Source organism: Schistocerca piceifrons, chromosome 6 (genome assembly GCF_021461385.2).
Source record: "Schistocerca piceifrons isolate TAMUIC-IGC-003096 chromosome 6, iqSchPice1.1, whole genome shotgun sequence".
In the NCBI taxonomy this organism is placed as follows: Eukaryota; Metazoa; Arthropoda; class Insecta; order Orthoptera; family Acrididae; genus Schistocerca; species Schistocerca piceifrons.
In genome coordinates this window covers 114,219,891-114,245,806 of record NC_060143.1, presented here as the reverse complement: position 1 = coordinate 114,245,806, position 25,916 = coordinate 114,219,891, and the positions used below count along the sequence as shown (strand labels likewise).

General features: G+C 42.8%; 1 protein-coding gene across 1 annotated transcript in view; it reads right to left on the bottom strand.

Annotated features, from left to right (window-relative positions):
- LOC124803171 (putative inorganic phosphate cotransporter) overlaps positions 1-25,916 on the bottom strand; it is a 127,277-nt gene that overhangs the window by 2,253 nt on the left and 99,108 nt on the right. Inside the window, exons 8-9 of the mRNA XM_047264354.1 lie at positions 7,460-7,615; positions 2,243-2,328 (exon numbers count right to left, since the gene is read on the bottom strand). Of these exons, the coding sequence (XP_047120310.1) occupies positions 2,243-2,328; positions 7,460-7,615 (242 nt within the window). The remainder of the gene's footprint in view (positions 1-2,242; positions 2,329-7,459; positions 7,616-25,916) is intronic.

The following is a 25,916-nucleotide window of genomic DNA, read 5'->3' as shown; positions in this document are numbered from 1 at the left end:
GATTCCTACGTAGTAGATTCTGGGTTTCCAAAAACGACATGATACTCGAGCAAAAAACATGTTCTAAAATTCTACAACAGATCGACGTCAGAGATATAGGTCTATAGTTTTGCGCATCTGCTCGACGACCCTTCTTGAAGACTGGGACTACCTGTGCTCTTTTCCAATCATTTGGAACCTTCCGTTCCTCTAGAGACTTGCGGTACACGGCTGTTAGAAGGGGGGCAAGTTCTTTCGCGTACTCTGTGTAGAATCGAATTGGTATCCCGTCAGGTCCAGTGGACTTTCCTCTGTTGAGTGATTCAAGTTGCTTTTATATTCCTTGGACACTTATTTCGATGTCAGCCATTTTTTCGTTTGTGCGAGGATTTAGAGAAGGAACTGCAGTGCGGTCTTCCTCTGTGAAACAGCTTTGGAAAAAGGTGTTTAGTATTTCAGCTTTACGCGTGTCATCCTCTGTTTCAATGCCATCATCATCCCGGAGTGTCTGGATATGCTGTTTCGAGCCACTTACTGATTTAACGTAAGATCAGAACTTCAAGGATTTTCTGTCAAGTCGGTACATAGAATTTTACTTTCGAATTCACTGAACGCTTCACGCATAGCCCTCCTTACGCTAACTTTGACATCGTTTAGCTTCTGTTTGTCTGAGAGGTTTTGGCTGCGTTTAAACTTAGAGTGAAGCTCTCTTTGCTTTCGCAGTAGTTTCGTAGCTTTGTTGTAACCTCTTCCGATTTGTGACTGCCATCCGAGAACAGGTAATGGACTCAGTGTAATATCCTGTGTCATCCCGCACCGTTGGTTGGAGCCTAGCAGCAGCCGCACTAGGCAGCTACCGTCCCACGTGTGGTCTGCTGTTAACACCACCAGACAAACGCCTACATTAGGATTGGTGCCGTGACTGTGAAGTATGGAGTGCTGATGAATGGTGTCACACTGTGTTCAGCGATGAATCACAGTTCTGCACTATCCCTGGAAGACCAATGTTTGCGAGTATGGCGCCGACCTAGGGAGAAGTCCTATGTTTCCTATGTTTTGGAGGCATCGAGGTGTGGTGAGCCATCAGGTATAACTTCAGGTCACGGATGGTAGAGATTGAGAGAATTCTGTCTGAACAAAGGTACATCACGGACATCCCGCGTCCTCATGTGTTATCTCTCAGTCGACCGTAGCCTGGCAACGTTTTTCAACAGAACGATTCTCGTATAAACATGACACGTGTCTCTAACTGTCTGCATGTTGTTGAGGCAGTTCAGTGATCCGCATGGTATCCACATCTGTCCCTAATAGAACACATGTGGGACCTTGCTCGGACGTCAACTACATCCCACATCGAGCATCCAGGATATCAAGGACGAGTTACATCAGCGGTGTACCATTTACCCTCAGGAGAGGATACAACTGCTTTATGACACCCTTCCCAACCGAGTCTGTGCCACGCTGGATAGCCGCGCGGTCTTGGGCGCCTTGCCACGGTTCACACGGCTCCCCCCGTCGGGGGTTCGAGTCCTCCCGCGGGCATGGGTGTGTGTGTGTTGTCCTTAGCGTAAGGTAGCCTAAGTTAGATTAAGTAGTGTGTAAGACTAGGGACCGATGACCTCAGCAGTTTGATCCCATAGGAACTTACCACCAATTTACAATTTTCTTTTCCGAGTCTGTGCATGCGTCCAGGCTAGAGAGCGTGCAACGCCATACTAATTAAGTAGGCTGGTACAGCCAAGTTCTTTTTAAATTTACTCGATTTTGTTATCACATATCATGTCAACATGTGAAGATTCGTTTATTAATTTCGCGTTATAGCTGCTTCAATACCACTGAAAATGCCTGTTCATGAATCATAGATGCCTTGCTGGCCAAAGTAAGTGACTTTAAATCTTTATGAAGTTTGTTCTCATTTCTGGTACTGATTCTATGAATCGAGCTGTTGGTCTGAAAACGAAGTGTTTGGATTATGACAAATTTAATTAAGGAATGGCTGTACTGAGCGGCAGTGGTTACATTCCGAGTTTCGTGGAAAGGTCTCTGCAGGTCGTTCTGGGTACACTGCAAAAAATAACTCACATTGACTGTTCGGAAGGAAACTGTTGAGAGTGCATCTCGCACATTCCTCGTGAGAGCTGTAGTGACGATTACCTGAATAAGGCTCGTGTGCTGTTGTGCAGGTGCGTTTGTTTGTGAGAATCTGGGTAATAATGCCGAAAGCAGCCGTCAGGTGGACTTTTAATTCTTTATTTGTACTTACACCTCCTTCTAAGATGTACCCGACGACGGCCGGGAAGATGAAACCAGTGCAGGTACCGATTGCGTTCATTATACCGTAGAGAGATCCTGGAAGAAAAAAAAAAAAGCAAGACACTTTTAAGCTTCAGAGCACTGCGCTCAGAGTGAAACAAAACGGCAACAAATAACAAGGAAAATCCTTCGTTACAGCACAGTATTTCGTAGAATATCTTAGACTTCTAAATTAGTAAAACAATACGGAATATAGTTAGTAAAAAAACTCAGGATGGAATCAGTTTTCCGGGAAAATAGCTAGTGAGTGAAACGCCCTTTATTTTTCATAGCAGTCATGGAGCTGCATGGTTCAAATTCAGTTAGAGCTGTATTGGCTTGACTCCTCCTCATAGAAACTTCTGTTCCACACAAATAAAAATATAAATCTTTAATTTAGCTATACGCTAATACTCTTGAGTCACGACTAGGACTCTTCCACAATGCACACATTTTGGAAGAACAAATGTAAATTGACTGGAGAAACTATAAGTAGGTCCGTTCAAAACGTGCTCACTAGTCGCTTGTAAGAGCTGTAGGAAGTGTAGTGCAGCCAGTGTAGTGTGTGTGTGTGTGTGTGTGTGTGTGTGTCCAGTAGGGTGTATGCACGCAGTAAGGTGGTTGATGTGGAGATGTGCCTGAGTGGCAGAAAGCGGCTGTCCTGTTCTGACGAGCCTGTGACGACACCATGAATGAAATTGCTCCATTTGCTGGTGTACCAACACGGACTGTCTGCAACGAACAGTGTAAACAGTGCTCATAAGAAGATCCCAACCGACAGGGACTGCAGACGGGTGTCAACCATTGTCAATGGTAATCGGTTCCAAAACTGATAATAATTTCTGCTGTCTCTGTATGCAGGTCCATCTGAGTTTCCGACCGGACACTGCAACAGCAACTGCATGCCACAGACATCTGGGATCGGGCTGTTCGCAAAAAGGTCGGCTGTTCACAGCAGCACAAGGAGCTGCATGTCCTCAGTGGGTCAAATAACACAGACAGTGGGCAGAGGATGACTCGAGGCGTGCAGCGTGGCTCAACGAGTCGCCATTTTGTTTCGTTTCAGATGAAGCGAGCCGTCGAGTTCACCAGCAGTCCAATAAGGCGTTCAACACCCAGCCTGTGGAGTGTGTAGTCCAGTCCCGCAGTCGTTCCGTGATGTTTTCGGGGTACTTTAAGTACCACGACTTGGGTTCACACATTGAAGTTACCGTAAAGGTGAACCAAGATGTTCGTTTCAACGTCCTTGGTAACCAAGTGTTGCTCTTCCTCCGACTTCTTCATGATGAGAATACGTCTTTGGTTTGACGAACACTTGGGCACCGCAATGTAACTTATCATATAATTTAAGTTACTAAAAATTGTGTTGTTTTGGGCTTTCTCGACGGGCTAGTTGTAAGTTTGGTTCTCTGACTAGACGTCAGATGTCGCTTCGAAATTTCCACAGTATATTTCGTCGGCGCAATTGACAGACACCTTGAGTTGCGGCGAACACACTACTCACAAGGGAGACTCCCCATCGCACACCTCTCAGATTTAGTGGTAAGACGGTCCAGTGAATAACTCGTTAAGTACTGAAGACAGATCAAGCATGAAAACAGGAAAAAGGTGTACTGAACCGTGAAAAAAGAAGCAAAATAGGAAGAGTAAACAGTACAAGCTCAAGATGTGCAGCATCGAGCGAATTTCAGGAGCTACGGCGTCTTAGTCATGTGGTCACGGTGTTGCACTGCGTCCGCAGCTCGTGGTCGTGCGGTAGCGTTTTTGCTTCCCGCGCCCGGGTTCCCAGGTGCGATTCCCGGCGGGGTCAGGGATTTTCTCTGCGTCGTGATATGACTGGGTGTTGTGTGATGTCCTTAGGTTAGTTAGGTTTAAGTAGTTCTAATTTCTCGGGGACTGATGACCATAGATGTTACGTCCCATAGTGCTCAGAGCCATTTGAACCAATTTGTTGCACTGCGAAGGGGGAGACCTGCGTTCAAATCTCTCTCGTGACAAATAATTTTCTTTTTTCACAAAATTATGAACTGCCCGTCTGGTCATTGACATGTCTGTGCGTTGTATTCAAATTTGTATGTGTGTCTAAGTGTAACGTCCGTTTCCAACAACGAAGTGTTAGGAACGAGCCTCCAGACGTACATATGTACCGTATGGTATTATTCTTGCTTTCCGTTTTGGAAGTTTTGACTATTGAATTCCTTTGTTGTGACATAGTTCATTCACGTTTTTCTCTTGTTTTTATTTCTGTCTGTGCAGCATCTCACCTGCTCTCACTATTCACAAAATTCACCTGCCACAGTAATATATTCTTACCACACAACTCATATTCTATTGCCAGTGTATAGCATGACAATTGCCAAGATTACAGAAGGAGAACAAACACGTCAGGGACCAGGCGGAAAGTTCATAATTTTGTGAGAAAAAGGGGCACGAGAGAGGTTTGAACACTGATCTCCTACTTCACAGTCAAACACCGTGACCACACAACCACGACATCAGGTTCTTCAATGCGCTCGAGGTTGCACGTCTTGAGCTCGGACAGTTCACTGTTTCTCTTTTGCTTCTCTTATGACAGTTCGGTACTTCTTCTTCCTGGTGTCATGCTTGATCTGCGTTAAGTTTCTGACGAGCTACCCACTCGGCCGTTTTACCACTGAGTCTGAGTAGGTGCGATAGGGAGTTTCCCTTGTGATGTATTTCTCTTGTTTGTGGCAGGTTGCGGTATAGCATTACCGGTGTAGAGCGGTATGACTGTCTTTAGTGGAAGAGTTAAATTTTTGCATCTTACAATGACATCATTGCAATGGCGTCATTATATCGCACGTTCAAGGTGAGGCAGTGGGTTCCGTACTTCCCTACCATGGTGGGAGTGCAAGATTGTCGGTAAGACGTGAGACATCTGCACAGAGAGTTATAATGGTAGTAAAAAAAAATGTTCAAATGGCTGTGAGCACTATGGGACGTAACTTCTGAGGTCATCAGTCCCCGAGAACTGAGAACTACTTAAACCTAACTAACCTAAGGACATCATACACATCCATGCCTGATGCAGGATTCGAACCTGCAACCGTAGCGGTCGCGCGGTTCCAGACTGTAGCGCCTAGAGCCGCTCGGCCACACCGACCGGCTGATGTTATTCAATCTGTACATTGAACAAGCAGTAAAGGAAACAAAAGAGAGATTTGGAGCAGGAATTAAAATCCAAGGAGAAGAAATAAAAACGTTGGAGTTTGCAATGACTGTGATTCTGTCAGAACACCAAAGGGTTTTGAAGAACAGTTGAATGGAATGGACAGCGTCTTGAAAGGAGGATATAAGATTAATATCAACAAAGGCAAAACGAGGATAATTGAATGTAGTCGAATTAAATCAGGTGATGCTGAGAGAATTAGATTAGGAACTGAGAAACTTAAAGTAGTAGATGAGTTTTGCTATTTGGGCAGCAAAATAACTGAGGACGGTCGAAGTAGGGAGGATATGAAATGTATACTGGCAATGGCAAGGAAAGCGTTTCTGAAGGTGAGAAATTTGTTAACAACGAGTATAGATTTAAGTGTCAGGAAGTCTTTTCCGTAAGTGTTCTTGAGGAGTGTAGCCATTTATGAATGGATGTGAAACATGGACGATGAACAGTTTAGACAAGAAGGACATAGAGGCTTTCGAAATGTGATGCTACAGATGAATGCTGAAGAGTAGATGGGTGGAGGAGATACTGAATAGAATTGGGGTGAAGAGGAATTTGTGGCACAACCTGATTAGAAGAAGGAATTCTTTGGTAGGACACGTTCTGAGGCATCAAGGGATCACCAACTTCAAGTTGCAGTAGTTTCTCAGAGACGAAGAGGCTTCCACAGGATAGAGTAGCATGTAGAGCTGCATCAAACTCATCTTTGGACTGAAGACCACAACAAGAACATTCGTTTAAAGTTTCTGTAGTAGCTGTTGCGGCAACACGTAGTAAGCGTTGCTTCACGCAGTGGAGAATGGCAAAACAGAGGCAGCCGGCAATCGCGGCATTGCGAAGTAAGCGCGGCACAGATAGCCTTGCTCACAGTTGCAGTCTACCAACAAGTTGACGCCAGGACACACACAGACCGAGCGCCAAGCGAAGCCTGGAGAGTGCTGAGCAAGGAGAAGTGAGGCCAGCACGCTAAGTTATGCTGCAATGTACTGCGGGAGTAATAACAACAAGCTGCCACCGAGGGTGAAAAACGTCCTCCTGCCGGATATAAATAGTGGAGCGCAGGCAGCAACGGACAGAAGCCATTAGGAAGCAGTTCGGATCTGAGGACGGACGTGGTCCGTGTCCGAATGTTCAATCTTCGTAGGTGACGATTCCGGAAGTCTGTTCCAGCTCGCAGGAGTTATCCGTCCGCCGCCTGATGTCACTTCAGCTCTGGAGGGCGGCCCGAGTTCGGTCAGCAACATGGCTGCCTAACTACAGCGAGAACTTCCAGCAGGACCGGCCGCAGCGCGGTCTTGGTCACAGGCGCCGCCGGGAACTGACGCCCGGACTTCACGGCAACCTGGCCCCGCGGCGTGTGGTCCGTCCGTGACGGGACCTCGCGGACATCGCGACTGACGGCTTCCCAGCCGCCGGTGCAGCAAGCGTCGTCAGCTGACCGCACGGTGACGCGGCTCTGTGGGCGTACCCGTACTGGGGTTGAGTTCATCTCAACCACAGGGCATCCTGGCTTCAGCGGAGCACTAGTGTCCTGAGGCTACCGAGTGCGATCAGCGGCGCGTGTTGCGCGCATTGTCGGAGGATCAACACAGGAGCAGCCAGGCGGAGGGATCCGCAGGGCTGGACAGCGATGACGAGGGAGAAATTGTAAAGAAAGGTCAATAAATAATTGTAAAACTTCACGCCGTCTGAGTCTCTAGCGCAGCCACTGTGCCTGCTGCTAACAAGTACTGCAGAAGCCGTAACAAGTGGTGCAGAAGTCGTAACAAGTGGCCATCTGTCGTAGCATAGCATACAGTCCCCAGTCTTGAAAAATCACAATACTCTGGATGCTGCGCATGCTCCATTTTAAAGAACATGCTGTTTAGAGCACCGTTTTCGAGTCCTTAATGAATGTTGGGGCTGTTGTTGAGTCATCCAGTTCCCAGTGCTACTAACCTGTGCATTACGCCTGTCTGTAGACTGACCTTTGTGTAGTGGAAATACGCGAATGGAAGGACTCACCTGCGTAGTTGGGAGCGAGGTCGTGGTGGTTGGAGAGGTTGCTGACGGTGGCGGCCCCGTTGCAGCCCAGTGAGAGACTCAGGATGGCCACGGCGAGCGGCTCGTTCTCTCCCACGTAGCCCATAGAAGCCATCAGCACGGCCGGCAGGATGTGTGCTGCGCCAAACAGAGGTGAGAGTCGATACACTTACTTCTACTAGCTAACAAGCTTTGCTACATTTATGCAATGCCTGTCACCACACACCGTCTTTACTTTTTCTTCATTTTTCATTTCACCCACCTTCGTACTACGTACTTTTTTTTGTACTGCAGTTTAAACATCACATCACACATACACACACACACACACACACACACTTCAGCACATAGCGTGCCTCATGATAGATCAGAAACGTATAAATTATCTGATAACTAAACTAAATTATACACTGGTCCAACTGGCAGAAAGTTCGAAACAATATTCAAGAAGCAGTGGCCCACGATTTGACACGTAAGCCAGCATTTGCAACTCATCTTGCTCCGATTAATCATACATTTACTAATATTTGCGGGTAAAAGAAGGGCAAAAGAATGGACCCGCAAAATTACAGACCAGTATCCCTAACATCGGTTTGATACAGAATCCTTGAACATGTTCTCAGTTCGAATATAATAAATTTTCTTGAGACCGAGAAGCTCATGTGCACGAATCAGCATGGTTTAGAAAGGAGTCTACTTGAGTACACTTCTATGTGGCACCCTAATGTAAACTAAAATGAAACTATTATATTATAAACGATGTATGTTTCTGATGGGATTTATAAAGCGGATCGCTGACTCTACACGACCGCAGAGCCAAAGATACTGCTTCTGGTCTGAGATTATAGTGTTGGAGTAAGAGAGCGCTTGGCGCACTGCAATGGGCAGCTGTCTGTGAGCGAAAGAGGATGGAGTAGGCAGTTTTTGTGGTGTGCTCTTTGAAGCCACCAAGTGTTAGATTACAATTTAGGAATTACGAGTACATGTGTTATTGGAGATACGAATGTGGAAGCAGAAGTCTCCTCGCAAGCAAGGTAAAGATGTTAAATATTTACGACTTTCATTTTGCCAGCGCGTTACTGTAGATGAGTTGACTGATAATTTGCAATTGTTGTGTACCCCCGAAATATACGTAAACAGATTTGATGTAAAGGCTAGTTACATATTCCCTTTAGTAATGTTTCTAAGATTTGTTAACACAGGTATAAGTATATTGATGATTTGTATTTATGCTTTTTTAGTGAAGTTTGATAATTCTTTCTGTATAAACCTCATTGTTGTGACTCAGTTACTAAAAAGGATGTAATTTTTCTGAGTAATGTAATTTCAGTTGTCAGATGTTTTGGAAAGTCAAACTTAACTTCGGATACAATTTCACTATTTAAAAGATCAGCGTTAGTAATTCTTCCAAATCAGTACCGCATCCCTGTCCAGGTCATATGTTTTTCAAAGACACTGAATTTTTCTTAAACGTTTTCATTTATCAGCCAAAAGAATTTCATGTACTTTTCAAAGTATTACTGGCAGCGTTGCACACCGCTAAGTCTGTAGCTAACACACACACACACGCACACACACACACACACACACACACACACACATATATATATATATATATATATATATATATATATATATATATATATATACTCCTGGAAATGGAAAAAAGAACACATTGACACCGGTGTGTCAGACCCACCATACTTGCTCCGGACACTGCGAGAGGGCTGTACAAGCAATGATCACACGCACGGCACAGCGGACACACCAGGAACCGCGGTGTTGGCCGTCGAGTGGCGCTAGCTGCGCAGCATTTGTGCACCGCCGCCGTCAGTGTCAGCCAGTTTGCCGTGGCATACGGAGCTCCATCGCAGTCTTTAACACTGGTAGCATGCCGCGACAGCGTAGACGTGAACCGTATGTGCAGTTGACGGACTTTGAGCGAGGGCGTATAGTGGGCATGCGGGAGGCCGGGTGGACGTACCGCCGAATTGCTCAACACGTGGGGCGTGAGGTCTCCACAGTACATCGATGTTGTCGCCAGTGGTCGGCGGAAGGTGCACGTGCCCGTCGACCTGGGACCGGACCGCAGCGACGCACGGATGCACGCGAAGACCGTAGGATCCTACGCAGTGCCGTAGGGGACCGCACCGTCACTTCCCAGCAAATTAGGGACACTGTTGCTCCTGGGGTATCGGCGAGGACCATTCGCAACCGTCTCCATGAAGCTGGGCTACGGTCCCGCACACCGTTAGGCCGTCTTCCGCTCACGCCCCAACATCGTGCAGCCCGCCTCCAGTGGTGTCGCGACAGGCGTGAATGGAGGGACGAATGGAGACGTGTCGTCTTCAGCGATGAGAGTCGCCTCTGCCTGGGTTCCAATGATGGTCGTATGTGTGTTTGGCGCCGTACAGGTGAGCGCCACAATCAGGACTGCATACGACCGAGGCACACAGGGCCAACACCCGGCATCATGGTGTGGGGAGCGATCTCCTACACTGGCCGTACACCACTGGTGATCGTCGAGGGGACACTGAATAGTGCACGGTACATCCAAACCGTCATCGAACCCATCATTCTACCATTCCTAGACCGGCAAGGGAACTTGCTGTTCCAACAGGACAATGCACGTCCGCATGTATCCCGTGCCATCCAACGTGCTCTAGAAGGTGTAAGTCAACTACCCTGGCCAGCAAGATCTCCGGATCTGTCCCCCATTGAGCATGTTTGGGACTGGATGAAGCGTCGTCTCACGCGGTCTGCACGTCCAGCACGAACGCTGGTCCAACTGAGGCGCCAGGTGGAAATGGCATGGCAAGCCGTTCCACAGGACTACATCCAGCATCTCTACGATCGTCTCCATGGGAGAATAGCAGCCTGCATTGCTGCGAAAGGTGGATATACACTGTACTAGTGCCGACATTGTGCATGCTCTGTTGCCTGTGTCTATGTGCCTGTGGTTCTGTCAGTGTGATCATGTGATGTATCTGACCCCAGGAATGTGTCAATAAAGTTTCCCCTTCCTGGGACAATGAATTCACGGTGTTCTTATTTCAATTTCCAGGAGTGTATATATGAGAGACCAGAATATATCGCGTTCAAGCGTTGCTGCCTTAGAGGTAAGACAAATTAATTTATTTTTTATGTGCATAGGGACCAAAGTTGTCAGTTTTGAAAAGGGCCAGAGGGTTCAGTGCCTAAGGGTCTGAATATACTCGTATTTTGCAGTGACTGTATTTCTTTATTGGTATTGGGAGTTGCATTGCCCAGCCAGTTCGTATAAAGTTTTTACTAACAATAACACAGAGCAAGCACACCACCTGCAGCTACAGCTCGCTGCACTATAAGTCCAGTTATGTACCCATTCCTGAGTCACAAATTCATTCAATGAATTCATAAAGAACGCTATGTTTACAGAAAGCATCGCTCATGCGAAACTCAGCTTGCCCTTTACTCACATGACATACTGGGAGCTACTGATGAAGGGCAACAAGCAGAGTCCATATCTCTAGATCTCTGGAAAGCGTTGGCACGGCGCCCCAAAAAATGGTTCAAATGGCTCTGAGCACTATGGGACTTAACATCTGCGGTCATCAGTCCCCTAGAACTTAGAACTACTTACACCTAACCAACCGAAGGACATCACACACATCCATCCCCGAGGCAGGATTCGAACCTACGACCGTAACGGTCACGCGGTTCCAGACTGAAGCGCCTAGAAGCTCACGGCCACACCTGCCGGCCACGGTGCCCCCTTGCAGGCTGTTAACGAAGGTACGAGCGTATGGAACTGGTACACAAATATGTGAGTGACTCGAAGACTTTTTAAGTCATAGAACATAGTATGCTGCCTCGATGGAGAGTGTTCATCAGAGACAAGGGTCTCGCCGGGAGTGTCCCAGGAAAATGTGATAGGACCGCTCTTATTCTCTATATACATAAATGATTTGGCGGGCAGGGTGGGCGGCAATCTTCGGTTGTTCACTGATGATGCTGTGGTGTATGCTAATGTGTCGTCTTCGAGTGATTAAAGGAGGTTACAAGATGAATTAGACAAAATTTGTAGCTGGTGTGATGAATGGCAGCTAGCTCTAAATGTAGAAAAATGTAAATGTGGATGAGTAGGAAGAACAAACCTGTAATGTTCGGATATAGCATTAGTAGTGTCCAGCTTGACACGTGATTTAAATATTTGGGTGTGACGTTGCCAATCGATGTGAAATGGAACGAGCATGCGAAGAGTGTAGTAAGAAAGGCGAATGGTCGACTTCGGTTTATTGGGAGAATTCTAGGAAAGTGTGGTTCCTCATTAAAGGAAACCGCATATATGACGCTAATGCGACCTATTCTTGAGTACTGTCCGAGTGTTTGGGATCCGTACCAGGTCGCATTGATGAAAGAGTTCGAAGCAAATCAGAGGCGGGCTGCTAGATTTGTTACCGGTAGGTTCGAACGACATGTAGACGTTACGCAGATGATTCGGGAACTTAAATGGGAATCCCTGGAGGGCATGTGACATACTTTTCGAGAAACACTACTGAGAAAATTTAGGGAACCGGCGTTTGAAGGTGATTGCCTCCAATAAACATTGCGCGCAAGTACAACGAATATAAGAAACGAGAAATTAGGGTCCATACGGAGTTATATAGATAGCCATTTTTCTCTTGTTCTCTTTGAGAGTGGAACAGGAAAGGGTATGACTACTAGTGGTACGGGGTGCCATTCGCCATGCACCGTAATATGGACAGTGGGGTATCGATGTAGATCTAGGAATGCGTTTTGGTCCACTAAGAAACCAAATGGCAGTTATAAGAGTTGAGGGGCATGAAAGGGAAGCAGTGGTTGGGAAGGGAGTAAGACAGGGTTGTAGCCTCTCCCCGATGTTATTCGATCTGTATATTGAGCAAGCAGTGAAGGAAACACAAGAAAAATTCGGAGTAGGTATTAAAATCCATGGAGAAGAAATAAAAACTTTGAGTTTCGCAGATGACATTGTAATTCTGTCAGAGACAGCAAAGGACTTGGAAGAGCAGTTGAACGGAATGGACAGTGTCTTTAAAGGAGGATATAAGGTGAACATCAGTAAAAGCAAAATGAGGATAATGGAATGTAGTCGAATTAAGTCGGGTGATGCTGAGGGAATTAGATTAGGAAATGAGACACTTAAAGTAGTAAAGGAGTTTTGCTATTTGCAGAGCAAAATAACTGGTGATGGTCGAAGTAGAGAGGATATAAAATGTAGACTGGCAATGGCAAGGTAAGAGTTTCTGAAGAAGAGAAATTTGTTAACATCGAGTATAGATTTAAGTGTCAGGAAGTCGTTCCTGAAAGTATTTGTATGGAGTGTAGCCATGTATGGAAGTGAAACATGGACGATAACTAGTTTGGACAAGAAGAGAATAGAAGCTTTCGAAATGTGGTGCTACAGAAGAATGCTGAAGATAAGGTGGGTAGATCACGTAACTAATGAGGAGGTGTTGAATAGGATTGGGGAGAAGAGAAGTTTGTGGGACAACTTGACTAGAAGAAGGGATCGGTTGGTAGGACATGTTCTGAGGCATCAAGGGATCACCAATTTAGTATTGGAGGGCAGCGTAGAGGGTAAAAATCGTAGAGGGAGACCAAGAGATGAATACACCAAGCAGATTCAGAAGGATGTAGGCTGCAGTAGGTACTGGGAGATGAAGAAGCTTGCACAGGGTAGAGTAGCATGGAGAGCTGCATCAAACCAGTCTCAGGACCGAAGACCACAACAACAACAACAACAATATTTATGTACATTCTAAGACAAAAGAAATAACGATGCACCACGAAGATATTACTCTAATGGGACGAAAATCGGTAGATTTGACGTCCACGCACAGTTAAAGAAATATTAACATTTCAGAAAAATTGAATGATTTATTGAAGAAAAATTAAATGGTCGTATGTCATTGACGCCCTGGCGTCCTCACCTGGGGAACTTCGCCGGCCGAGATGCAAATGTTTTCATTTGGCACCACGTTGGGCGATTTACGAGGCGATGACGGTAAAATGAAGATGAGGACAATACAACGCCCAGTCCTTGAGCGGAGAGTATCGCCTACTCGGCCCGGGCCCAAAGCATGGCAGTCAGACGCACTGACCACTCTGCTAAGCGGGCGGACATTTATTCAAGAGAAAGAACGTCACAAACTGAGCAAGCCAATAACGCATCAGTCCACCTCTGGCCCTTATGAAGTCATTTATTCGGCTTAATATTGATTGATAGAGTTGTTTGGTGTCGTCCTGGGAGATACTGTGCCAAACTCCGTCGAATTGGCGCGTTAGATCGTCAAAATCCCGAGATTTTCCGAGGGCTGTGCCCACAACGCTCCAGACGTTCTCAGTTGGGGAGAAATCCTTGCTGGCGAACGTTGGGTTTGGCAGGCACGAACACAAACCATAGAAGCTCTCGTTGCTTGCTGGTGGGCATTATCTTGCTGAAATGTAAGGTCAGCAAAACGGGTCATAGAATATCATCGACGTACCGCTGGCCCGCGAGGATGTCGCGGATGATAACCAAAGAGGTCCTGTTATGAAAAGAAATGGCAGCCCAAACTATCTCTCCTGGTTCTCGAGCTGTATGACGGACGACAGTCCGGTTGATATCTCATTGCTGTCTGGGGTGTCTAGGCACTTCTCCAGTGGTCATCGGGGCCTGGAAACTCACTGATTTTAGTAGAATTGTCTTCAGTGAAGATTCCCGCTTCGAAATGAGGCCAGATGACCAGCGAAGATGTGTCTGGAGACGCCCTCAACAGCGGTGGGTTCCAGCCTTGCTGTCACTCGCCGTAAGGCCCGACAATCAGGAGTGTTGGTCCGGGTTGCCATTTAATTTCATAGCAGCAGCGCTTTGGTTGTCATTCGCGGCACCTTTACAGCACAGCGGTACGTCGATGATATTCTACGACCTGTTTCGTTGCCCGCCATGGAAAGCCATTCCGTGCTTAAATTTCAGCAAGATAATGCCCGCCCGCAACACGACGTTTCTATTGCTTGTCCTCGTGCCTGCCAAACCCTGCTTTCGCCAGCAAGGTCACCGGATCTCACCCCAATTGAGAGCGTTTGGAGCGTAATGGGCAAGTTCGGCATTTTGACGATCTATTGCTCCAGTTGGGCAGAATTTGGCACAATATCCCTCAGGAGGACATCCAACAACTCTGTCAATCAATGCCAAGCCGAATAACTAATTGCATAAGGAAGCAGACGTGGAAAAATGGGTTATACAGTTGCTCGATTTGTGAAGCTCTTTCTCTTGAATGAGCCATCCATTTTTTTTCTGAAATGATAATCATTTGTTTAAATGTTGACATTTTAAGATAGGCTTTACCCTGACTGTTATTGATATCGAATGAAACAAGTTTACTGTTGCTATCCACTGTTTATTTTATGAATAAATGAAACAACAAGTTTAATGTTAACAGTCCCAGTTTATTTTGTAAATAAACAGTGACTGGTAACAGCAAACTCGTTGCTTCATTTGAAAGCATTTGTTTGTCTATACATGAACGTCACATCTTTCGCTTTTCGTTCAATTCGACTAATTCCTTCGTGGTGCGTGTTTTTTTTCTTAGTATGTATTATAAACCACTTTTTGTCTCTTTAGGGCGCAATCACTTACTAATAGTTATATTTCTATAATTCAATAGCAGAAAAAATCGGTTCCTAATAAACAAATATCCCTGGAACACAACACGTTTCCTCGATTTTTACCTATGACTAAGATATTCTTGTTCCAAAATGCAATGGTAGGGTCCATTTAGTTAGTCAGTTAGGTACTTGTTTCATAGATCAAATTCCCAATAAAAATTATCATGTGATACTTGTTAACAGAACAAACATAAAACACTGATATAAAACTAAATAAAATGCTATATTTATATCAGTGGAAGGTGGCCGTTTATTTTTTTAAGTATATGACTTGTTAATTGGGCTCAAGAATTCCTCTGTAGTATAGAAACTACTAAGGAGAAACCTTTTTATTCTATATTTGAAAACACTTCTGCTGTCAGACATTTTATTCCCGTGGGTAAATTGTCAAGAAGTTTTATCCTTAAGGCAAAAGTAGCTGAACCTAAACATTCTAGCAAGTCTACTATATGGTTTCTCCAGTTGCAGTTTACATGCACACCTAAGCACTTACACTTTTTACCTGTTTATTATTTCTTTTTGGCGTACTAAGTTAACTGGAGGTGCAATATTTTTGACAGTACAAAAGTGGGTGAGCTGGGTTTTTTTCAAATTTTAATGTTAGCCCATTTGTGCAAAATCATTTAGTAGCTTTCAGAAAAGTATCATTTACTGTTTACTCTATTGACCTTTCTTTTCTTGGCTTCACAATAATGCTTATGTCATTTAAAACAGGACTAAATCTGCCTCCTGATTCAAATAACATGGCAGAATAACATAAATAAAAGTACATTAAGTGCGACGCTGGTCGAACCCTGTGGGACTCCCATTGTAATTTCTGCCCATTCAGACGATGTAGCGTTTCTGTTTGTGTTACTCGGACAGCCTAGGTTAACGTTCTGCAGGCTGTTTCTGAGATATGAACTAAATCAGGCATTTACTGAACTACTCTTCCATAAAAATTAAACTTCTCTAAAAGAGTGTTATGTGTAAGGGAATCAAGTGCTTTCGATAAGTCATCGAAGATCCCAATTGGCGAAATTAATGCGTCAAGCTCACAGCGCCACCCTCCACTGTAATATACAAAATGTGGAAGTTCTTTTCTGTATTTCTATATGTCAACGGAGCACACAAATGTAGGTTTTGTGGAGGCTCTGTGGCGTCATGACAAATCCCGTAAGATCTCATATGGTGCTGCTCCACTAGTTTCTGCAAGAACATTAGGACGTAACTCCATTGGTCTACACCTGAAAAGGAGGGCTCGGAACAAGTTACTAGCAGAAGACATAAGGGAGCCACCAGAACACAAAGGCAAGTCCTTGTGGTTATCTGTGTCAGGTGAGACAGTGATGTTAGGTTAAATTCAGATAGACAGATAGAGGAAGTACACTGACAGACTCTCATAGTTAATCTTATAAAAATAGAGGGGAAAGTGGAATCAACTTGCTACATCAGAATATTACGGAGGGGAGGGGGAACATATAGCAAACGAACTGTTAATTTGTTTGAGTTATCTTAATAGTCGGAAAGAAATTGATGTCATTTGTCTGTCTGAACACAATATAACGACAGGGATAGAAAATCTTAATATACTCGTAAGTGGTTGTAACTTAGCTGCACAAGGAGGAGTTCTCACATTCGTTGAAAATGGATATAAACGCAAGAGTGTAGAAATAAGTGTATTGTGTACAGATAAGGGTGTAGAAGCAAGTTTTGTGAGCTATTGTTGGGAAACGTAATACTTGTGACTGTTACAGTATACAGGTCTCCACTAGGTAGTTGAGAGATTATCATGAAATATTTTGACGAGTTATTGTGCTATCTGTCAGACAGAAGGGAGGGACTATTAATCTGTGGTGATTTTAATGTAAATTTCTTGAAGGAATCTGATAGAGAAAGTGATGTAGTGGTGCATTCAGTCATTCCAAACTGTAACTGGCTAAGTAAACCGTATTTCACAGATGGATGACAATCATGGTGTACTTTACCTTCTCAAAAAGTTTAGAAAATTGTATAAAGATTGATACTGGACGGTAGTTATCGATATCTGTGGAGTCACCTTTTTCATACAGATGCATAACTATGGCACATTTCAGTCTTTCTGGGAAAACTCTCTGAGTTAATGGTGCATTCCTAAGTGACTAAGATACATATTGTAGGACTACAACTTTTTAGTGTCTTATTGTAATTATTATCCTCCGCTTAAAAAAATTTGCTCTTTAGAGTCACGATGATCTTTCTTATTTCAAATGGGAATGGGAAATTAATTTTTAATTCACACAATGTCTTCTGTATTGATTCTTCAGTATAGTGTTTTGCTTTCTCCTCTGAAGTATTTGTACCAGTTTTCTCACCTGTTTCGAAAAAATAGTTACCGCATTCTCTTTCACAGAAATAATTTCGTCTTCTGCGCTCTCTTTCCCTCTCTCTCTTTTAAGAACATTCCGCATAGATTTTATTTTATTATCTGATCTGTCGATTTCAGACAAGATGTACAGACTCCTGAATTTTTTTGCGAGCCTTCTTAATATTTTACAATACTGTTTACACTGTTTGCTTGTATTGTCGATTGTGCACGACTCCTTTTCTCATCGTAAAGACACTCTGATATCTGTTATGATCAAAGGTCCCTTTTATGGCGTAGCATTGTCAAATTTAATTATCCATTTAGGAAAACTACTTTCAAAAATGGATACGTATTAAGAAATAGGTTGAACTTAGAGTTGTGAGAGATATGATTCAGAAAATATTTAAATGGAACATTATACAAAGGGGAATTAGTGTGTATAACAACCCATTGGTTGTAGTGCCTAAAAAAGATGGCTCGATTAGGCTCGTTTTGGACGCTAGAGCTTTGAACAAAATAATTTTGCGAGAGAGCGATAGGCCTGAAAATATAGTAGAATTATTGCAAAAATTAAAAGTGCAAAATTTTTCACCTCGATGGATGTAACTTGTGGTTATTGGAACCTATCCTTATCGAGAGAATCTAGGAAATACACAGCTTTCCTGTTCGAGGGTAGGTGCTATCAGTACAAGCTTGTGCCCTTTGGGTTAAACATCAGCGTTTGTGCATTTGTTAGGGTAGTGTTCCAAATGCTAGGTGACCAGTTATTAAGAAGAATTACAGTTTATGTGGACGATGTGTTGATTCCAACTCCCACTTGGGAAGAACGCTGATGTTATTGGATAAAAAGAAGCAATCGAAAGGGGTGGAATGAAACTCAAATTAGACAAAACTGAGTTCATGAGGAAAGAAATAAAATTCCTGGGCCATATTGTTAATGGAAATGGAATTATGCCCGGTTCTGAAAAAATTAAAGCCATTAGAGATTATTTAGCACCTACTACCCGAAAGGAATTCAAAGGTATGCTTGGCCTTTTTGGATTGTATCGAAAATTTGTGCCTGGACAGTTATTCAGTGCACCCTGTCTGGGAGAAATATTAAAGAGAAATGTACTGTTTAGATGGACAGATGAATGTCAGAGGGCCTTTGAAGAACTTACAGAGGCGCTGCTAAGTAGTCAGATCTTAAAACACCCTGACTTTGCCAAGCCTTTCTGTCTTTGATCAGATGCATGTGGTTATCGTCTGGGAGTGGAACTGTTCCAAATTGAAACAGAAGGAGAAAAGCAAGTTCACAAAACGATCGCGTTTGCTAGTCGATCGTTGCAACAGGCGGAAAAGAACTGTGGCATTTCGGAGCTGGAAGCTCTAGAAATTATACTTGGGCTACAGAAATTTGAACATTACCTATTAGGCCACAAAGTAATTGTTTACAGTGACCATCGGGCCTTAACATATTTGCAGACATGCCAATTAAAATACGGCAGACTGAGGAGGTGGTCAATGTATCTCCAGCAATTTGATATAAAGTACGTAAAGGGCTCAGAGAACATTATAGCCGGTGTATTGTCTAGACATGTGAAAGAAAAAGGGCAGGACAACGGGAATGGAGTGATGTTTTGCTGGCAACAATACAATTATAGGAAGAAGGACCGCTTAAACGAATTTGTAAGAACCTCAGGAGGGAACAAAAACAAGATGACAATATTAAACTGGTAAAAAGCCGGGCTAGGTCATCCAGATTTTCCGAAATAGCGGAATATTACAAAATGCATCAGGAGATACTATTTAGGCGAAGAAAGAACGATGAGGAAAAATGGCGCATCTATTTCCCAGAACAACATGTGGACTTGCTGATAGATTATGTGCATTGGAAGTACGGTCATTATGGAGCCAGAAAATGTATTGCGAAATAGAATGAGGTAGTAATTTTCGATAACATATGGCGCAGGGTACAAAAAAGGCTAGAATCTTCTGACAGATGTCAGAAGGTGTGAGCAAATAACAGGATCGTACAGGGACCACTGTATTCTGTAGTACCTCAAAATAGGTTAGATCTCGGTGCTCTGGACCTTTTTGGCCGTTTAGATGTTTCTAGGAGGGGGGGGGGGGGTTGTGAATAAGTCTTTATACTAGTCGATGGATTTACGAAGTATGTTAGATTTTATCCTATAAAAAAGCCAAACTCCAAGGTAATAGTCAGTAAACCAGAGAAAGATTAATTTGTAAACATTGGGGTGCCGAAAGCCATGTTATCAGGTAATGCACCACAGTTTGCATCCAAGAGGTTTGAGGAATGTTTATACAAAAGGAATATACAACATATAAAGGTTTCAGCTTATTTTCTCCAGGGAAATATGTGCGGAAAAATAATGAAATAACTAAATCGTCTCTGTAGGACGTATTGTCACCAGAAGCATTCAGTTTGGGCCAACTACTTAGAATATTTTGAAGAGGTTGTGACATTATTGTTCATATTTTTTAAATTTTTTTTGTAAATATTTTATTGAAACTGTTAGAGCAGAAGTAGAGACATCTTGTTTGAAGCGAAATCGATACTGAAACTCTTTGATAAGATTAAAATGAATGTACATTTAAGAAAAATGGTGTAATACAGGGCGTTTCAAAAAGAAAGAGCAGATTTCAAACATTTATTTCTCAAAAACTACAAATGATAGAAACACAATTCAAACGTTTCTTGTCAGAGAAAGGTTCAAAGTTTTTCAATGGTCCGCGCAGAAGTTCCATGCAAATCCGCAGTGGCGCTGGCGTTTGTTTGTAGGAAAATGGCGACGACACCACAGGAACGATCATTTTGTGTGCTGCAATTTGCAAAGTTAGAGTCCATTGTTGGTGTGCAACGTGCATTCCGCCGTCAATTCAACAAACAGCCGCCTCGTCATAAGCAAATTTATGAGTGGCATCACAGATTCGTAGAAGATGGTTGCATCTGCAAGCGAAAAAGCACGGGTCGTCCACGCACATCGGATGAAAATGTCGAGCGTGTCCGTGCAGCTTACGAAAGGAGCCCTAGAAAATCCACAGCACGGGCAAGTCACGAACTAAACATGTCTAAAACAACGGTATGGCGCGTTCTGAGTAACCGTCTGCACATGAAGCCGTACAAACTGCAGTTATTGCAAGCATTGCGTCCTGACGACCACAACAAAAGGTTCGAATTTTCAACTGCAATTCTACAGGACATGGAAGAGGACAATTTTGCCGAACGATTAATTTTTTCAGATGAATCAACGTTTCACATTTCTGGTAAAGTTAATCGGCATAACGTACGAATTTGGGCGAGTGAAACTCCGAGGGACGTTATTCAACATGAAAGAGACTCACCAAAGGTTAACGTCTTTTGTGCAATTTCGGTAAACAAAGTTTATGGACCTTTCTTTTTCATGGAGAAAACTATCACAGGAACCATTTACCTGGACATGTTAGAAAACTGGCTATTTCCTCAACTTCAGGAAGATTCAAATCACTTCATCTTCATGCAAGATGGCGCCCCACCACACTTCTCTGAACCTGTACGACGGTACCTAAATAACACCATTCCAGGACGGTGGATTGGAAGAGCAGGAGCACAAGATCAATGTCATCGTCTGTGGCCTCCCAGGTCACCAGACCTTACTCCCTGCGATTTTTATTTGTGGGGGTACATAAAGGACTGTGTTTATGTCCCACCTATGCCCGCTACTCTTCAAGAGGTACGACATCGAATTGTTGCGGCCGTGAATTCGGTAACTAAAGACCAGTTGCGTCGTGTGTGGCAAGAAATGAGATACCGGTTTGATATTTGTCGTGTAACAAATAGTGCTCATATTGAGGTACAGTTGTGATATTTGTTGTGTAACATTTGGTACTCATATTGAGTGAAGGACCGTTGGAATTGTGTTTCTATCATTTGTAGTTTTTGAGAAATAAATGTTTGAAATCTGCTCTTTCTTTTTGAAACGCCCTGTATTTACTTTTAAATATTGTAAAGATATTTATTTGTTATAAGTATTAAATGTAAAAAGGTGCTATAATGTAATTATGTATGTAATAGTTACTGGCACTCACTTAGGGCTGTATGAGATATGTGTAGTATAAAAGATGGAGTAGTTCCGTCAGGAACGGAAAGCTGTGTAAGCGTAGGAAAAGGTGGGAGCGGAAACGTTTGGCGCGCTTTGGCGGGCGCGAACAAAGTCAGTCAGTGGCCAGTGATCTTAGAGGCAGCACGTACAGCGCCAGCATAGTGTGGAATGCGCCGTATTGTTGCATCTTGCCTCGGTTGGAAACTGCAGTTTTATCACGGCCTGGTATGGGGAGAAAAACAGGCTATTGATTATAAGATGGATCATCGCTATGAAGAGGAAATAAGTCCGACTTGAATAACTGCTCTTGGCCGCTTTGATATTAATGCAGTTGTTGCCACCAACGCCACCGTCGCTGATCACAGCTTACAGGGTACGACATTTTAGCTATGTATTATAGTGTGTGCCAGGAAGCTGAAAGGTGCGTTAAGAATAATAACCATCATCCAAATTAACAATTGTGTCCACCTGGTAATTTATCCCGCTCATAAACCAAGCACGATCCTAACCCGGTAAATGAAAATTCCGAGTGACCTGTATTCAGCCAAGACTGTGAAATCTTTAATATATTGGTGGCAAATCAGTGATAAATCAGTGAAATAATTGATGGAAAGAATAACTGAGAATTTCATAATTAACATTGTTATTATTTTCTGTGTTAAAATGATTACGTAAGGTTATGTCAGATTCAGAGACCACATTAGATAAATTGTTTGCTGCTTTCACATTACGTATTAATGAAAGGAAGTACTAAGTTTATGATTAATGGTGATAAATAGTAACGTTAAACAGTTTATAGTGAATCAATGAAATGTTGAGTACCAAATATGTTGATGTAGAAACCCCCCTGTCCAAATTTACTTTTGCTTTCATGAAATCAGTCTGTTTGCTTAAACAATTGGGTACTGTAGTTTTGTTTCGAGTGGCTAAACTTTTCTTGTGTTGCTGAACCATCTTTTATCTAAATCTGAAGTGAAGTCTGTTAGGTAAGTAGGGGGTTGCAATCTTTTCTGCTTTCCTACTCAGCTTCATTACGTGTGCCTAATTAGACTGGCGAATAATAGTGTACCACCAACCACATATATTGTTATCGATGCAGAATAGTAGTCTAACTACTGTTATTTCCCATACCTCTGAACTAATGACTCATTTGAAGAAACGAGTTAAAGTCTGATGCTTATTCCTTAGTTTATCACACACGGTTATTACACTTGTTTTTGTGGTTTTGCTGTCCGGATAGGTAACTGTCTTACTGTTTGTTACATTGGTTATTATTAACAGTATAGTATAAGAATATTACAGTTGACTTTGCATGACAGTATGTTTTTTAAGCCAATTCAGAGAATACAAAATACGCGCCGGTATTACATCTGGTTCTACATATCAGGACAGTAAATAACACACACAACATAAGGAGGAATATTACAAGGTGATTAATCACCTGAAACATGAAGCAACTCGTTTTTCACTTGTAGAGTTAATGTGTGGAATCAGACCAAATAACTTATTATTTGACTTAGTTGAATTTCCCACTCATACTGAGATGACCATGGAGGAGAGAAAGAGGGTAGCATGGGCAAATATTAGAGAAAAGGCTCTGGAAATAAAGAGAAGACACGATGCGAGAGCGTGTCCTACAAGTTTTCAAGTAGGCCATTTAATGCTGGTGAAAACCAAGGAAAAATCTAAAAAGCTTGCTGCAGAAACAAAAAAGTTTACAGATGAGTATGTGGGACCCTTTAGAATTGTGGCCAAGCCTCATGGAAATGCATATAAATTAGAATATGTCAAGTTGCACAAACTTCTGGCATTGCGAAATATCATTGATTTGAAGAAGTACATACAGAAGGATGATGAGGACAGTAGTAGTTAATAGGCCTCAGGGGACATGGATTCTTAGCGTCATCAGCTGTATGACAAACATCAGGCATCCCGAGCTGTTGGCAATATTATTTCCTTTTCGTTTTGTATTGTCAACCAAACTCCTCATCATTCGGAACTTTTTTGCTATTTTTCTTTCCTTCTTCCCTACCGCAGTAAATAATGTATATAAAAAGTACATAGAGAATAAAGGTCATCGGAAAATAAGAGAACTGGTACGAGAAAGATATTTTTGGAGGTAAATGATTACCAAAGACTAATACGAATGAATGTGAAGTGAAAGTGATGTAAAAGTTATACTGAAAAAATAATGTAATGTGACTCCTTAATATGTGATCGCTAAGCCATTTTCATAACAAGAAATGATGTTGGAAGATGTTTGTGGTAAAAGGCATAAGGAAAGAGCCTAATAGACGTAAGTAAATATGTCATGTATCTGATGTTTATTTGAGAGCCACATAAGTTGGCGTAAATATTTTCAACATTTCCAGTAAATTTGCATTCTTTGTGTATAATAGCTTGTTTCATGTAAAGTCATGAGATATTTAATAGTAACTGTAAGGTAAAGAAAAGTTAATAAAGAAAATGTTCGTAAATTAAAAAAAAAGTTTTTCTTTTTCTTTTCTTTTTTTTTTTTTTTGCTTACTTGCATTGTAATAAGTACTGATTTCAGCAGGAACTTGCTTAGGAACCATCCCACTGTAATGCATATAATGATTTTTTGAAAAAGTGTGAAGTAATTGTGCTCATTTGGGTACTGTTGTTATTTTTGAATAATGGTCAATTCATGCTTTACTGAAAATATTAGTACTTTATAAGACTATTTGTAAAAAATATGATTTTTTAATCATGAACCTTCAGAAACTGACTTTTAACTAGAGTTAAGTGGCCTCTGTGTGGTAGGTATTAGGTGGTGGTTTCATCAACACTGCTTTACACTGCCAAGCACGTATCAGCGTATCAGCTACCACAGAGAGAAGGGACATCGGCAAGAATCCTATCGAGGTAGGTGGACTGAACGATAGCGTTTATAGAAACGCAGATGACCGACCCCACCCCGCCGCACCCCCCGCCCCCCCCCCTCCTACACCCTGTCTCACAGCTTCTTGTATCCCTACCCATTATCCCTGTCTTAAGTGCCTCTGAAGTACTAATAGACCTCACCAGTAAGTTGTGTACCAATTGAAACACTTAGTCAAAATTTGATACTGCTGTGCTATAATTCCTTTATTTTATAATTCCACGCAGATTACTTTTGCCTAAAGGATTTAAACTGGTAACCAACTATGAACACACAGGTATTGTTACAACATAGAAGTTCTGTAAATGATTTAGGCTTTTCTTTAAATATTGTAACAGGTACTTTTATTTTATATTTTTCTATATAGTTCTGAAGATTATCATAATATAAGATCGGAACTAGTCATCAGTAATTTATGTCATGCAGCTGAGGCTTAAAATATACTTTTCTTAATAAAACTGTCTGCGCATGAAATCGTGTGCCCTATCACTGAAAAAACAAAATTCTCCAGGATGCTCCTGATAACATCAGTACAATTGTTGGATAATCGCTATGTCTGCGTTCATAAACGTCTCTATGTTTTTACTGAGCGTCATGTAGGCCCACCGACAAGATAAAGTGAATGGTTTGTTATTTTCCTAATTACGCATGAAGAACGAAGGAACAGTCATCTTGCAAACCCCTACTACTTTGGAAACATGGATTTGTTAACTAGATGAAAGCAAAAATTGCTGCTAAGCTCGTAAGCGTACAGGTATCAAAATTTACAATCACTGTGCATCGGCTCATTCACAGCGTATTTCAGTGGAATCAATAAAATTCTTCCCTGCCACGCTATTCGCATTTAATCTCTCATTGTTTGTTTTTTGAGTAACCAGGACGCACTCGCATTCTGATGACAAGTGACTATCTGCAGTGAAATGTCGTCACAGTATAAACTGTTATCTGCCGAATCTGCATGCGGGTTTGCAAAGTTTCTACTCGCTAGTTGTTTGCAGTCAGCCGGTTTAAAGGGTCGAAAACTCTGTACGTGACGTTTTTCTAAGGGGATAGTTTAGCTGCACGCTGACGGACATGGATGCGAATCTTAGGACTGAGACCCATATTCCAGAGCTGGATGGAAGCGAACACAAGCATGTTGATCTACCTGCGGAAGTTTGCCCGTCCACTAGTTCAGCCCTTCCTCCCCTGTGTGCATGGAACCACCGTCACCTAGTATTGCGCTATCAAAGAATCGTGATAGCCGCATGTGGCTGTCCCCTATGGGGCAACGTTTCTCGAACAGTGGCCTTGGTGGTGGTGGTTTGTTAGTTACTTAAATGAAGAAATACACGTTCTATTGGTCATATGCATGATTCCTATCGAAATGATGTACAACGACTCACCTTACAGGCTACATATGAGTGATGTGTATTTGTGTGTGTGTGTGTGTGTGTGTGTGTGTGTGTGTGGCATTTA